The sequence below is a fragment of the Podarcis cretensis genome (genome assembly GCF_951804945.1).
Source record: "Podarcis cretensis genome assembly, chromosome: 5".
NCBI lineage: Eukaryota > Metazoa > Chordata > Lepidosauria > Squamata > Lacertidae > Podarcis > Podarcis cretensis.
In genome coordinates, this window is record NC_137174.1 from 11,024,938 (window position 1) to 11,039,275 (window position 14,338).

The following is a 14,338-nucleotide window of genomic DNA, read 5'->3' on the forward strand; positions in this document are numbered from 1 at the left end:
AGTAAAGAGATTCAAACGAATCTATCAGCTAGCTTCCTGCTATATATTGGGGAATGCACTCTGCTGCTGACTCAGAAGTGTGTGTGAGGAAGGATATTATTAAATCAATATATCCTCTCCTAGTATCTGCACTGTTCCCACACAGCCCCCTCTTAATTTACCCAAGAATGACCACACCCTTGGCCTGTTGTCGTGTCACAGTCAGGTCACTAATCACAAGACATGCAGGTGCAAGAATAAGAGAAACACGAGCTCCAGATTTTTCTTAAAAGCAATTAAAGGAACTTCATCAGTTAGAGGCTTGCAGTATACAGTGGTACCTCAGGTTAAGTACTTAATTCATTCCGGAGGTCTGTTCTTAACCTGAAACTGTTCTTAAGCTGAAGCACCACTTTAGCTAATGGGGCCTCCTGCTGCCGCCGCGCCGCCGGAGCACGATTTCTGTTCTCATCCTGAAGCAAAGTTCTTAACCTGAAGCACTATTTCTGGCTTAGCGGAGTCTGTAACCTGAAGCGTATGTAACCTGAGGTACCACTGTATAGAGAAGAACTGGGAAATCTGGGGCCCTCTACAGATGTTGTTAGACTACAACTCATAGAATCAGAGTTGGAAAGGGACCTCAAGGGGTCCTGCTGGTGGGGGCTGATGGGCGTCAGAGTCCAACAACATATCGAGGGTTCATGGTTCCCCCACCCCAACATATGGTACATTAACACAAAGTTATTGGTCAACCCCATGACTGAAAATGAACATTTATCAGGCAAGAAGTTCAGAAAGTGTCTCCAGATGCAGAATGTTTAGCAAACAAGTTCAACACGCTGTTGTTGTGAAAGGGTTGCCCAATGTGCTGCTGGGTACTTGCGAAGGCAATACAGTGGTGCCTCACAAGACGAAATTAATCCGTTCCGTGAGGCTCTTCATATAGCGGTTTTTTCGTCTTGTGAAGCAAGCCCACTGACAGCTTAGCGGATTAGCGCTATTAGCGGTTTAGCAGCTTTTAGCGATCAGCTGTTAAGCGGCTTATCAGCGGATCAGCTGATAAGCGGCTTAGCGGCTTAGGAAAAGGGGGAAAAAGGGGGGGAACCCGCAGGAACTCGCAAGACATTTCATCTTGCGAAGCAAGCCCATAGGGAAATTCGTTTTGCGAAGCGCCTCCAAAACGGAAACCCCTTTCGTCTAGCGGGTTTTCCGTCTTGCGAGGCGTTCGTCTTGCGGGGCACCACTGTACTTGCTTTAAACTATTTGGGGGACAGGAGGCGGGCTGGTATGGAGGACTCCCTGGTCCTGAATGGGGTAACTGTGCCCCTGAAGGACCAGGTGTGCAGCCTGGGAGTCATTTTGGACTCACAGCTGTCCATGGAGGCGCAGGTCAATTATGTGTCCAGGGCAGCTGTCTGCCAGCTCCACCTGGTACACAGGTTGAGACCCTACCTGCCCGCGGACTGTCTTGCCAGAGTGGTGAATGCTCTAGTTATCTCCCACTTGGGCTACTGCAATGCGCTCTATGTGGGGCTACCTTTGAAGGTGACCCGGAAACTACAACTAATCCAGAATGCGGCAGCTAGACTAGGGACTGGGAGTGGCCGCCGAGACCATATAACACCGGTCTTGAAAGACCTACATTGGCTCCCAGTACGTTTCCGAGCACAATTCAAAGTGTTGGTGTTGACCTTTAAAGCCCTCAACGGCCTCGGCCCAGTATACCTGAAGGAGCGTCTCCACCCCCATCGTTCAGCCCGGACACTGAGGTCCAGTGCCGAGGGCCTTCTGGCGGTTCCCTCATTGCGAGAAGCAAAGCTACAGGGAACCAGGCAGAGGTCCTTCTCGGTAGTGGCGCCCGCCCTGTGGAACACCCTCCCACCAGATGTCAAAGCGATAAACAACTACCTGACATTCAGAAGACATCCCTGTTCAGGGAAGTTTTTAATGTGTGACATTTTAGTGTATTTTTGGTCTCTGTGGAAGCCGCTCAGAGTAGCTGGGGAAACAATTATTATAAATTATTATTTTTGACAAATCCTAAATGGTTTGGGTCAATTCTGAGCTCTTTCTCGATTTCTTCCATACAGACAGGCTGGCAAGAATTGCAAACGTTTTAATCAATAAAAATAAGGGAAGATTGCAAGAGGAGCTGTTCATGGACTCACCTTGGATTTCCGTAGACGCGCTACTGTTTGACCACGCTGTCCACTTGTTCCTATACTTGCCAATCTCCTGAACTTTGCAAATATAGTGTCCCTGGTCAGCTTGCTGGAGATTCAGGATAAAAAATGTGTACATTGTCCTATGTCTCTCTTCCAGAAGGTGAAGTCTTTGCTTATAGAACTGGCGGTTGTAATTCCCATAGTACTGGACTACTCCATATTTAGTCATTTTAATCATCAGGTACTCTTGGGTTGGCGGAAGGGCAAAGAGCCACCGGACAGCCAGAAGATTCTCTATTCGTCTTTTTTGAGACACATGGCAAAAGAGGGTAGCATTGTCTCCAACCACGTATTGCACTCTGGGTCCCGGTGAAACGGTGACATTCAGAGCTTCATAGACACCTGCAAAAGAAAAGATGGGTAAATGCAAGCAGACTCTTGCAAGAGCGTGTGACCTCCATGTCCAATAAATGCAAAGCTATAGCTTTAATAAGGGACGCGGGTGGCGCTGTGGGTTAAACCACAGAGCCTAGGACTTGCCGATCAGAAGGTTGGCGGTTCGAATCCCCACAATGGGGTGAGCTCCCGTTGCTTGGTCCCTGCTTCTGCCCATCTAACAGTTCGAAAGCACATCAAAGTGCAAGTAGATAAAAAAAGTTTTGAAAAAATACATTGAACTTGGCATAGCTCACTGTTGCCATCTAGTGTCATGTTTGTATATTGCACTTTACAACACATTTAAAACGTTTTATTTGCAGTTGTAGAGCTGAGACTTAACAGCAGTTTAATAGGATTTAGATTGCAAAATGGCACGGTGGGAAGAAATAAAGACTGACCCCCCCCCCATCCCTCCATGCCACTGCTTCAGTCTAAATCTCTTATGGCTGCTTTTCAGATTCACTTTTTTTTCCTGGGCATGGGAATCCTGTTTTGTCCCAGAAAAGCAATGGAACGGAAACCGTGGGTCAGTGTTTTAGTAACACATTCGCATAGATGAGGCAGATCTCAAAACTGTCACTGCTGCCATATGTGACAAAAAGTAACCAATATGCCAAAGAGAACATACCTCTTTCTGACCCATAACGCATTGCCGGTAGGGTGGATAAAAATCAATGATTTTTTTAAAAAATTAAAAAATCAGATTTTTTTTTTAAATCAGATTTTTAAAATAAAATGCTTTGGGGGGGGGGGGGAGAATCCTTCTAAAGATAGTTTTCTATTTAAGTTACATTACAGTCCAAAGGCTATTCGTCAGGAAATAAGGATTTGTTTAAAGTTTTTCATGGGTGCTAAAACTCGGTCTGTTTTTTTTTTAATTTTTTAACCACATCAGTTAACAAACATGGATACACATGCAGCAGAACAGTTGCCAAAATGTAAATGGTTAACTTATGGAACCTCACCATAATTTCATAATTATCTGTCTACGTATTTCTAATAGTATAACCAAATCAGTAATTATTGATATAACTCTAAAAACTACTCTGAGAATTTATTATTCCAAAAAGAAAACCTTCATTCAGTTGCAAATAATAAGAATGAGCCTTACTGTAAAAAAGAAGATTTAAATCAAGTCTTACTGACTAGTGATTTAAATCGTGATTCAAATCAATTTGATTTAAATCAAATCCACCCTCATTGCCAGCATCAGTCCTGCAACCACTTGACAGATGTATCTAAAAAAAAACCTTCTCTCTCTTTATTTAATTCTCCAACCTTTTTGTTATAGTGTTCGGATTCCAGTTAAAGTGGCAATAATACAAAGGTAAGGTTTTTGTTTTCAGCTCCTCAGTTTTGGGGCCTATGCCCAAGAAAGTAATATAATTGTACAGTTATTTGTACAGGTTAAGAACTTAATTCATTCTGGAGGTCTGTTCTTAACCTGAAACTGTTCTTAACCTGAGGTACCACTTTAACTAATGGGGCCTCCCACTGCCACCGTGCGATTTCTGTTCTCATCCTGAAGCAAAGTTCTTAACCCGAGGTACTATTTTTGGGTTAGCGGAGTCTGTAACCTGAAGCGTCTGTAACCTGAGGTGCCACTCTATTTAAAAGAACACTGTAAACACTTGAACTCTTTGGCAGGCTTTGAATAACACTTGCAATGTTGCGAAGACTATGGATATGTTCGACGACTATAATTCAGATGAACTATAATATGCAGTTGATTGAGATATTTAAAGGACCCACAGAGGTGAGGAGGAAAGTCCTACGATTCAGATGAATCTTGTTTTATTTCAAAATTTAATTTAAGTGTGATTTATTTTGTAAAACCAATAAATCCATGAAGAAATAAAGAAAATATTAAGAATATCATATAGTAAAAGGCCAGAGGCATTCCTTTTAGGAATTTTAAATGACAATATTCCAAAAGACAAAACTAATTTTTTCTTATACGCAACGTCTGCAGCAAGAATCCTGGTGGCTAAGTACTGGAAAGGGAATCAGTTACCCACTAGGGGAGAGTGGCTATGTAAGCTCTCAGAATACTTAGAATTAGCCAAATTGAAAGACATAATAAAACAAAAACCAAAAGGTGAAGTAAAAAAAGAATGGGAGTGCCTAAATGAATACCGTATTTTTCGTCCTATAGGGTGCACCGGCCCATAGGACGCACCACTTTTTTGGGGTGGGGAATGAATAAAAAAAAATTATTCCCACCCCCAGCCGCGGCTGCTGCCCCAAGACTTGCACACGCCTGCCCGAAGCATGGGGCACCCTCCGGAGGGCTCCACGTGCTTCGGGCTGCAGGCTGCCGCCCCAAGCCTCGGGTGCCCGGCGGGAGCTCCTGCTGGGCGCGCAAGGCTTGCAGACACTCGCCAGGGCTGCAGGCTGCTGCCAGCAAGCCTTGTGAGCCCGCAGGAACTCCCGCCGGGCTTGCACGGCTTGTGGATAGCTTCCTGAAGCCTGGAGAGTGAGAGGGGTCAGTGCGCACCGATGCCTCTCGCTCTCCAGGCTTCAGCGAAAGCCTGCATTCGCCCCATAGGATGCACACACTTTTCCCCTTCATTTTTGGAGGGGAAAAAGTGCGTCCTATGGGGCGAAAAATACGGTACCTCAAAAGTCAAGGTTCGAGGGCAGAAATCTGGCTTTGTCTGGAAGAACCTTGTGAAGTGAAAGGATATGAAAGAAGGATTTATATCTAGACGATAGAGATGATAAAGAAAACAGGAAAACAGGAAGACACAATGAGAGATAAAGGAGGTGCTGTGGGATTGGTGGAAGTCAATGTCTTTTTGTTGTTGTTTTAGTGTTTATAATATTAACTTTTAAGATATGGATTTTGTTGTTGTTGTTTTTAGTTTTCAAATGTTGATTTTTCTGTGTTGTGTATTGTTATTTTTTGATATCTTTCGTGTTGTTGTTGTTGTTGTGTGGAAAATACTAATAAAATTCATTTTAAAAAATTAAAAACAAAACAAAACAAGAAAACAAAATTTAATTGTGTTAAGTGTGTGGTTTATTTTGTAAAACCAATAACAACTATTTCAAAAACAAAAGAAGAATATGCAGCTGTCCCTTACGAGGATCAAACCTGCAACGTGGGCATTGCCAGCACCACACTCTAACCAACTGAGCTCCCCAGCTGTTTCCTCTTCCTGATTTACACTTTTCCTGATTCTGCCTCCTTTTTGAGCCCTTGGCATGTCTGCAGGTGCCCCTCCTTCCTCCCTAGCAACCAGGATGCACCTTTCCTGAGGCAGGTTCATCTGAGGCCATGAAGCTGGTTTCTGAAAATACTACTATGCAATAAGTGCAGGTGGGTGTTAAAAGGATACACAGACACATGGCAAATGCAAACTGTGGTGATGTGCAATCCATTAGTTCTAAGAGCTTGGAAGAGCGAAGCTAACTTTCTGAAAGCACTCGAGAATAATAGCTTGAAACAGTGTTTGGATTCATTCCGGACTGACAAGCAAGCAACTTGATAACATTTCCAACACAGGTAGAGGTGCAGTGGTGCCCCGCAAGACGAACGCCTCGCAAGACGAAAAACCCGCTAGACGAAAGGGTTTTCCGTTTTTGAGGCGCTTCGCAAGACGAATTTCCCTATGGGCTTGCTTCGCAAGACGAAAACATCTTGCGAGTCTTGCGATTTCCCCCCCTTTTTTCTCCCTTTTTCTAAGCCGCTAAGCCGCTAACAGCCGCTTAGCCGCTTAGCCGCTAATAGCCGCTAAGCCACTAATAGCGTTAATCCGCTAAGCCGCTAATAGGGTTGCTTCGCAAGACGAAAAAACCGCAAGACGAAGAGACTCGCGGAACGGATTCTTTTCGTCCTGCGAGGCACCACTGTATTATGCAGAACGAACCCGAGAAATCTCTAAACTGAGCTAGATACATAAAAAAGTTTCTTTAAGTCCAGTGTTAAATGAACAGTCAACTCGGTCATGTATCAAATACGAATATTTACATTCTGTCTACCAAACATATGTAGCAAGCACAACGGAGCAGATATGAGGATATTTTGTTTCACCTAATGGGGACAAGCTGCTCTCATCTGGCAACAGCTATCAAACCCCCTTTTCAACCTCTCGGTTGTGGCGATTTCCTTTCTTGTGAGCATGGAGCCAACCAGAAAGAAGCCACATTGGGAAGAAGATGGCAGATTGCTTTATGCACAGACTCCTATAGTGCATGAACTGTTATGGTTGATGACTGAGAAAAGATCATATATAAGGAAATTTCAATTTGCCTCCTGGGTTTAAAAAAAAAAAAGTTACCTATAAACAGTGTGTGTGTGTGTGTGTGTGTGTGTGTTAGTAAAAATCAAGTTATTAAAAAAATATATATGTAGCGCTCCCATGGCCCCTTTTAAATGGTGTCATGTACTGTAAATTATATTCTATTTAGTTGTAAGTTAACACTGCTCAAGGAAATACACGATGGGAGACTTACACATTTTTTTCCCCTTAGAAACAGATGGAAAATCCCAAGAAACATGTGGTCTGCAGTCTAAAAACTGACATCACTTTTGACTTGTAAACTCTTACAAACCAACCCTTACGAACCAACTCATCACTGTACATATCGCTGCTCCTGAATTTCATGAATTGTGTTGAACCATTTACAGGGAAAGCAAAGATGAAGCCATCGCCAGCCCGGAAAAAGAGACGTCCCTGGGAATTTGTTGTTGTTTACAATTGTATACCACCATATACCCCCAGTTCTGAAGGTGGTAACATAAAATCCCAATACAAATACACAAAATACATAATAAAAACAAAAACAAACAACCCCAACACATTTTAAAAGGGCATTGGGTGACAATCAACCAAAGGCCGGGTTAAAGAGGAACAGTTTTGCCTGGCGCCTAAAGGTGTATAATGAAGGCACCAGGCAAACCTCCCTGGGGAAAGTGTTCCAGAGAAGGGGAGCCACTGCAGAGAAGGCCCCATTCTCATGTTGCCACCCTGACCTCTTGTGGAAGGGGCACACGAAGAAGGGCCTTAGAGGATGATCTCAGGGTCTGGGTAGGTTCATATGGGGACGGCCTCACCCTCCTAGCCAGGAATTAAGACCTGAGGCTTATGTGGGATAAATTAGCAAGAATTTTGCTACTTATTGGGTGTGTTCAGGGTAGTATGGCCCTTATTGAAGATTGATACAGGAAGATTGACTACCCAGAGAGAAAATGCCCCTGTGACTCGGGACAAATAGAAAGAGTAGAGCATTTCCTTCTCCAGTGCCTATATTACAGAGACATTCGTACTAGCCTGATTTCCCCCACCACTCCATAAGTACCGAGGGAGCACAGGACAATTCTGTACCTCCCTGCTGCTCTCAGGTACCAATCCTGCTACCACATACAATGTTGCCAGATTCTGCACAGCAGCACTCACAATTCGCCGGAGGATGACCTGTGCCACAAACTAGATTTAGTGCTCTGTAAATTAATAGTTAATATCTTTTATATTTCAACCTTCTATGCTCTTCCACACCCGCCCAATGCTCCTAGCCCTACTTTCAGATTCTTTAGCTTATTTTAAATTCTTAGAGACTCTTATATTCACCTTCTGCTTTAATACCTTTTAGCTTTCCAAAACACTTTTCAGATTTTAAATGACTGTATCCCACCCTTTTGGGATGCAGGTGGCGCTGTGGTCTAAACCGCTGAGCCTTGGGCTCACCGATCAGAAGGTCGGTGGTTCGAATCCCCGTGACAGGGTGAGCTCCTGTTGCTCTGTCCCAGCTCCTGCCCACCTAGCAGTTCGAAAGCACACCAAAAAGTGCAAGTAGATAAATAGGTACCGCTCCGGCGGGAAGGTAAACGGCGTTTCCGTGCGCTGCTCTGGTTCGCCAGAAGCGGCTTAGTCATGCTGGCCACATGACCCTGAAAAACTGTCTGTGGACAAACGCCGGGTCCCTCGGCCAATAAAGCAAGGTGAACGCTGCAACCCCAGAGTTGTCAGCGACTGGACTTAACTGTCAGGAGTCCCTTTACCTATCCCACCAATTTATGCTTGCCACACTGGCAATTTATGCCAGTGTGGTGTAGTGGTTAAGAGCGGTAGTCTTGTAATCTGGGGAACCGGGTTCGAGTCCCCGCTCCTCCACATGCAGCTGCTGGGTGACCTTGGGCTAGTCACACTTCTCTGAAGACTCTCAGCCTCACTCACCTCTCAGTGTGTTTGTTGTGGGGGAGGAAGGGAAAGGAGATTGTTAGCCACTTTGAGACTCCTGAAGGGGTGTGAAAGGCGGGATATCAAATCCAAACTCTTCTAATAAAGATGTGAATTGCTACTTAACAAGCAGCAAATATAACTTCAGGCTCTGAGTGTCAAACCAGACAACTGACCAATATGTGCTTGTCCTTGCCTCCCCAAAAATATATGGCGGGGGGCACCTGACATGCCACCATGGCTGGAAGGTCATAGAATCATAGAATCATAGAGTTGGAAGAGACCACAAGGGCCATCGAGTCCAACCCCCTGCCAAGCAGGAAACACCTAGATGTGATGAGACAGCCAGAGCTTCCCCAGTCCTTCAGTCAAACCACAGGTATATTGCAGAGGTAGGATGGAGTAAGAAATTGAAGAGCGACTATTCACATTAATTTTATCTTGCATCTCCTTTTGCACTTCCAAGGGAGACTATACCTAGTGTGAACACAAATGCTAGAATTTGTGGCAAATCCAGCTTGCAAATTCATTACGCCACTTCAAGGAAAATGGCAGCAGCAGTAACAACAACAACAACAATGCCAGCCCTTTATTTTGTACATCAAAGTTTGCCAAGAAACACAAAAGTTGCATCCCCAAGAGTACCATGCATAGCTTACTTTGGAAGAAAGTTTGCAGGAAAAAACTGAAGTGGCCTTCTAGAGGGGCTGAATGTAAGGGGGAAAGTAAGGTAAAGGTAAAGGGACCCCTGACCATTAGGTCCAGTCGTGGCCGACTCTGGGGTTGCGGCGCTCATCTCGCTTTATTGGCCAAGGGAGCCAGCATACAGCTTCTGGGTCATGTGGCCAGCAGGACTAAGCCGCTTCTGGCAAACCAGAGCAGCACACGGAAACACGATTTACCTTCCTGCTGGAACACTACCTATTTATCTACTTGCACTTTGACGTGCTTTTGAACTGCTATGTGGGCAGGAGCAGGGACCGAGCAATGGGAGGTTACCCCGGTGCGGGGATTCGAACCGCTGACCTTCTGATCGGCAAGACCTAGGCTCTGTGGTTTAACAGAGCAGTGCGTATGTGATCCCGGGAAAACAGGGACTATCACAGCTCTCCAGTCAGTGCCTCTGTGCCCAGAGTGTGCATTTGCCCTTCTCACAATGTATTCTCCTGCGGAGGAAAAATCCCAGGAACTTACAGCAAACAGGATTGTTTAGTAAAAACATGAGGTGGCATTCCACACTCTTAAATTTAGTCCAATATGGGTTTTCTGGTTCAGAAAAATGCATATTATCATCCCCTACTCCAATCCTGTTTATTCAAATTGGTTGTTGTTTTTTACTGCATTTACGGTTCTCACTCACCATTTTGCACATTGATTTATCCGTGTGTCATATTAAGAGGAAACAGGGGTGCCAGCTTGAATAAGATCCGCCCCACAGAATTGATCACAAGACTCAGCACACACACCCCATTTGAATGACAATGGCCATCCACTTTGCAGGGGCCTGGTCCCCTCAAATATTTTACTGGGGGAGGGGCGGAGGGACCTCAGTGCCTAGGAATCGGCTCCTATGCTATAAAAGGGTGTGCAGTAGCACGCTCACACTTACAGATCTGTCACTTGTGGATGCCATAGGAACAGTTCGCGCGTCACCCCGCCCCTTCGCTTGCACCCCAACCCCTTTTGAGCAGATCTGGCGCCCGCCGCAGTTCACTTTTCTTGGAGGGGGCGGCAGCAAGCAGGCGCTGCACAGAGGTCGTCGGGAGGATGCGAGGGGACCGCCACGACCAACTTTCCAAGCAGATCCCTTCCCTCCGCCCTCGGCAGCCTTGGCTCGCCTCCCAGGCAGACGCCGTCGCAGCTGCTGCCCTGGGCGCCTGGCAGTAGAGCAGCAGCTGCGCCCGCCCCGTCCAAGAAGCGCAGAGGGCGCCGGATGGCGGATCCGGGAGACGGTTGCTGGAAGGGACGGGGCGGTAATGGGGGAAGAGCTTAGGGTGGGGGAGGGAGAGTCGAGGAGGGGGAATTCAAGGTCCCGATCGACGTGCGCCCTCTTACCTCGTCTGCCAGCCCATCCAAGCAGCATCAGGACCAGGAGACGCATCGCCCGCGGCGGAAGGAGGGCGATGGGTGGAAGGAAACAAGGGCCGGGCTCCCGACCGCCCTTCCCGTCGTGCTCGCCCCGACTCTCCGTGTCCGCCGGCCGCTTCTCCCCTTCCCTTCCCTTTCTCCGTCCCGCGCGGCTCAGGCTTTCTGCTTCGGCCGGAGCAAGCGCCAGCAGCACGGCAGCAACAGTTTCCCAAGACCGCCCCGTCGGGGAGGCCCCAGAAGTCCCGGAAAGTCACACGCCTGCCCAGCCAGCCAGCCCCCCAGCTCCCACCCTACCGCTCCGCGAGGAGGCGGAGCGAGATCGTCTCTTAAAGCGGCTGTTTAGGAAAAGGACCCAAACGCCGCCCTCCCTCCCTCCCCCCCCCGGGGGAGGGGGGGTTTAGCTGGAGCCAAGCAGGCAGCCTCTTTTGCTTGGGCAGAAATAGCACAGGGAGAGCCAGGGAAGCGGGCCAGTTCTATCCGTAGACTCGCGAGCCGAACGCAGGGCGCAGGGCGCGTTAACTGCGCGCACCTGCGAGAGATCTCTCGCGCAGCTGCTTCTCCCAGGCTGGGGTGGGTTGGATTGCGTGTATGTGTCAGGCAAGCCCGCCGCTTCTTACAGCATCCCCTCCCCGCTTTTGCTCCAAACTTGAGCGCACCTGGTTTCCAGGTGACTCACCTGTAGCAGCGTCAGGTAAGCGCAGCCTCTGGGGCGCCCGCTGGAGAGGGAGCAGGGATGTAGAAGGCATTTGGAAAGGGAACCTAGTGGGCTTGGAAAGGGTTAAGTAGTGTTATCCTACGATTTCCTCCCCCTTCGGCTTTCCCCGTCCTTTATTTCAGATCTTTGTGTCCCAGGTAACGATGGCCCACTCATGAGGCCAGGTGAGGCGAGGGACTCGGGTGGCAGCATTCAAAGGAGCAGCAGATCCTGGTATAATTAAATATATATATATTATTTATTGTATTTTTAAAAAAATTATGTCGTTTTCAGAAGTTTACACACTTAACCATCAACAATACTGTTAATTTATTGATAGACTTCCCATCCCCCCCATTCCTATGTTTATCCTTTATTGCTGCATATTTTAACTTATAACACCCCACATGTACAACCTGAGTTGTTAGCCTTGATATCTCTCTGCTGTTGCTTTCTGTTTCAAATCCTGCTTGCGTTTTCATGTAACTGTAACAGTTCTTTGGATAATCTACAAAAAGTTTCCAGTCCAGCATTGCCTCATTTTGTTATCTACAGTATTTTTTGCTCTATAAGACTCACTTTTTCCCTCCTAAAAAGTAAGGGGAAATGTATGTGCGTCTTATGGCGCGAATGCAGGCTGTGCAGCTATCCCAGAAGCCAGAACAGCAAGAGGGATTGCTGCTTTCACTGAGCAGCGATCCCTCTTGCTGTTCTGGCTTCTGAGATTCAGATTTTTTTTTTCTTGTTTTCCTCCTCCAAAAACTAGGTGCGTCTTGTGGTCTGGTGCGTCTTATAGAGCGAAAAATACGGTAATTTTTGCCATTAGCTTTGCCAGTCCCACATACTTCTCATCATTTTGATAAGACATTCTTCCTTTGTTGGAACCTAGTTCTCTTTCCATTCTTGAGGATCCCGGGGTAGATTTTTATTCCTGCCTTGCGGAGGGCTGGACTAGATGGCCCTTAGTGTCCCTTCCAACTCTACAACTCTGTGATTGCAACCCCCCCTTGTCCCTGATATAAATCTTCACTCACCTCCTTCATCGCCACTTTATTTGCCTTGAGTGCCCAAAAGTCTTGGGGTGGCCCTGCTTATAGGTAGTCTGACCCAGTGTGGTGTAGTGGTTAAGAGCAGTGGACTCGTAATCTGGTGAACCGGGTTCGCGTCTCCGCTCCTCCACATGCAGCTGCTGGGTGACCTTGGGCTAATCACACTTCTCTGAAGTCTCTCAGCATCACTCACCTCACTGAGTGTTAATAATAATAATAATAATAATAATAATAATAATAATAATTTATTATTTATACCCCACCCATCTGGCTGGGCTTCCCCAGCCACTCTGGGCGGCTTCCAACAAAATATTAAAATACAGTAATGCATCAAACATTAAAAGCTTCCCTAAACAGGGCTGCCTTCAGATGTCTTCTAAAAGTCTGGTAGTTGTTGTTCTCTTTGACATCCAGTGGGAGGGCATTCCACAGGGCGGGTGCCACTACCAAGAAGGCCCTCTGCCTGGTTCTCTGTAATTTGGCTTCTCGCACTGAGGGAACTGCCAGAAAGCCCTCGGTGCTGGACCTCAGTGTCCAGGTAGAACAATGGGGGTGGAGACACTCCTTTGTTGTGGGAGAGGAAGGGAAAGGAGATTGTTAGCCGCTTCGAGACTCCTTAAGGTAAAAGTAAAGGGACCCCTGACCATTAGGTCCAGTCGTGGCCGACTCTGGGGTTGCGGTGCTCATCTCACTTTATTGGCCAAGGGAGCCGGCGTACAGCTTCCGGGTCATGTGGCCAGCATGACTAAGCCGCTTCTGGCGAACCAGAGCAGCGTACGGAAACACCGTTTACCTTCCCGCCGGAGTGGTACCTATTTATCTACTTGTGCTTTGAGGCGCTTTCGAACTGCTAGGTTAGCAGGAGCAGGGACTGAGGAACAGGAGCTCACCCCGTCGCGGGGATTCAAACCACCGACCTTCCGATCGGCAACTACTAGGTTTAACCCACAGCGCCACCCGCATCCCTCGAGACTCCTTAGGGTAGTGATAAACTCTTCTTCTTCTCTGCCCTCCTCCCAAGGAAAGAGGAGGCTCTTCTTCCTTGGATTTTGATAGGAGCAGTAAGTGGGGAGGACCACACATACTTACCCAATAGTTAATGTGCACTTTGGTGTTGAGTTCTTCCCAGGTGGATTTCCATCTTCCAAGTAAATGTGTGAAGGCTCAGGGAACTGAGCAAAATTCGTATCAGTTCATTTTAAATAAAAGTGGGTGCCAAGCAGCCAGGACACTGAAGAGGAATGCTTTTCTGCAACTCTAACTTTTGCAGAGCCTCCGTAGATTCTGTGACGCTTCCATCTGCAAAGAGTTAGCTGCACGCTCATGCCATAAGAACCTGGAGTTTCCTGTCACATGTCTGTGTGGCAGAATAGTTGCATGTGCATGTGTGTGTTTGCCACATGTGCTGGTGGGCCGCTGGTGAGTAACAAAAGGTCTTCTGAATGTTCTCGGAGGTATTCTCATATTTCATGCATTCCACGGCTGGAACTCATATTCCGGGGATAGAGAGCTGGGGCTGCTTGCCTTAAATGCTGATCCAGGGAGCATACACTAAACATAGAAATTATCCACTGCCGCCACAGCATAGGAAAATATTGTGGAAAGGAGTAATTTGAGTGAGGATTGGTAATCACAATGTTTGGTGCAGCAACTGCACATTCTTTCTGTAAAAACCACATGATTCTCTTTGTGTGGGGAAGACATCTCTGGTCTCACTGGATCTGTTAGCAGATCAAAGTTGAA

At 46.8% G+C, this 14,338-nt stretch overlaps 1 protein-coding gene across 1 annotated transcript in view; it reads right to left on the reverse strand.

The window, feature by feature from the left end:
* The window catches only part of VSTM4 (V-set and transmembrane domain containing 4), a 30,040-nt gene extending 18,803 nt beyond the window's left edge, over nucleotides 1–11,237 (reverse strand). Inside the window, exons 1-2 of the mRNA XM_079975426.1 lie at nucleotides 10,820–11,237; nucleotides 2,148–2,546 (exon numbers count right to left, since the gene is read on the reverse strand). Of these exons, the coding sequence (XP_079831552.1) occupies nucleotides 2,148–2,546; nucleotides 10,820–10,865 (445 nt within the window). The 5' untranslated portion in view covers nucleotides 10,866–11,237. The remainder of the gene's footprint in view (nucleotides 1–2,147; nucleotides 2,547–10,819) is intronic.
* Nucleotides 11,238–14,338: the final 3,101 nt, after the last annotated feature.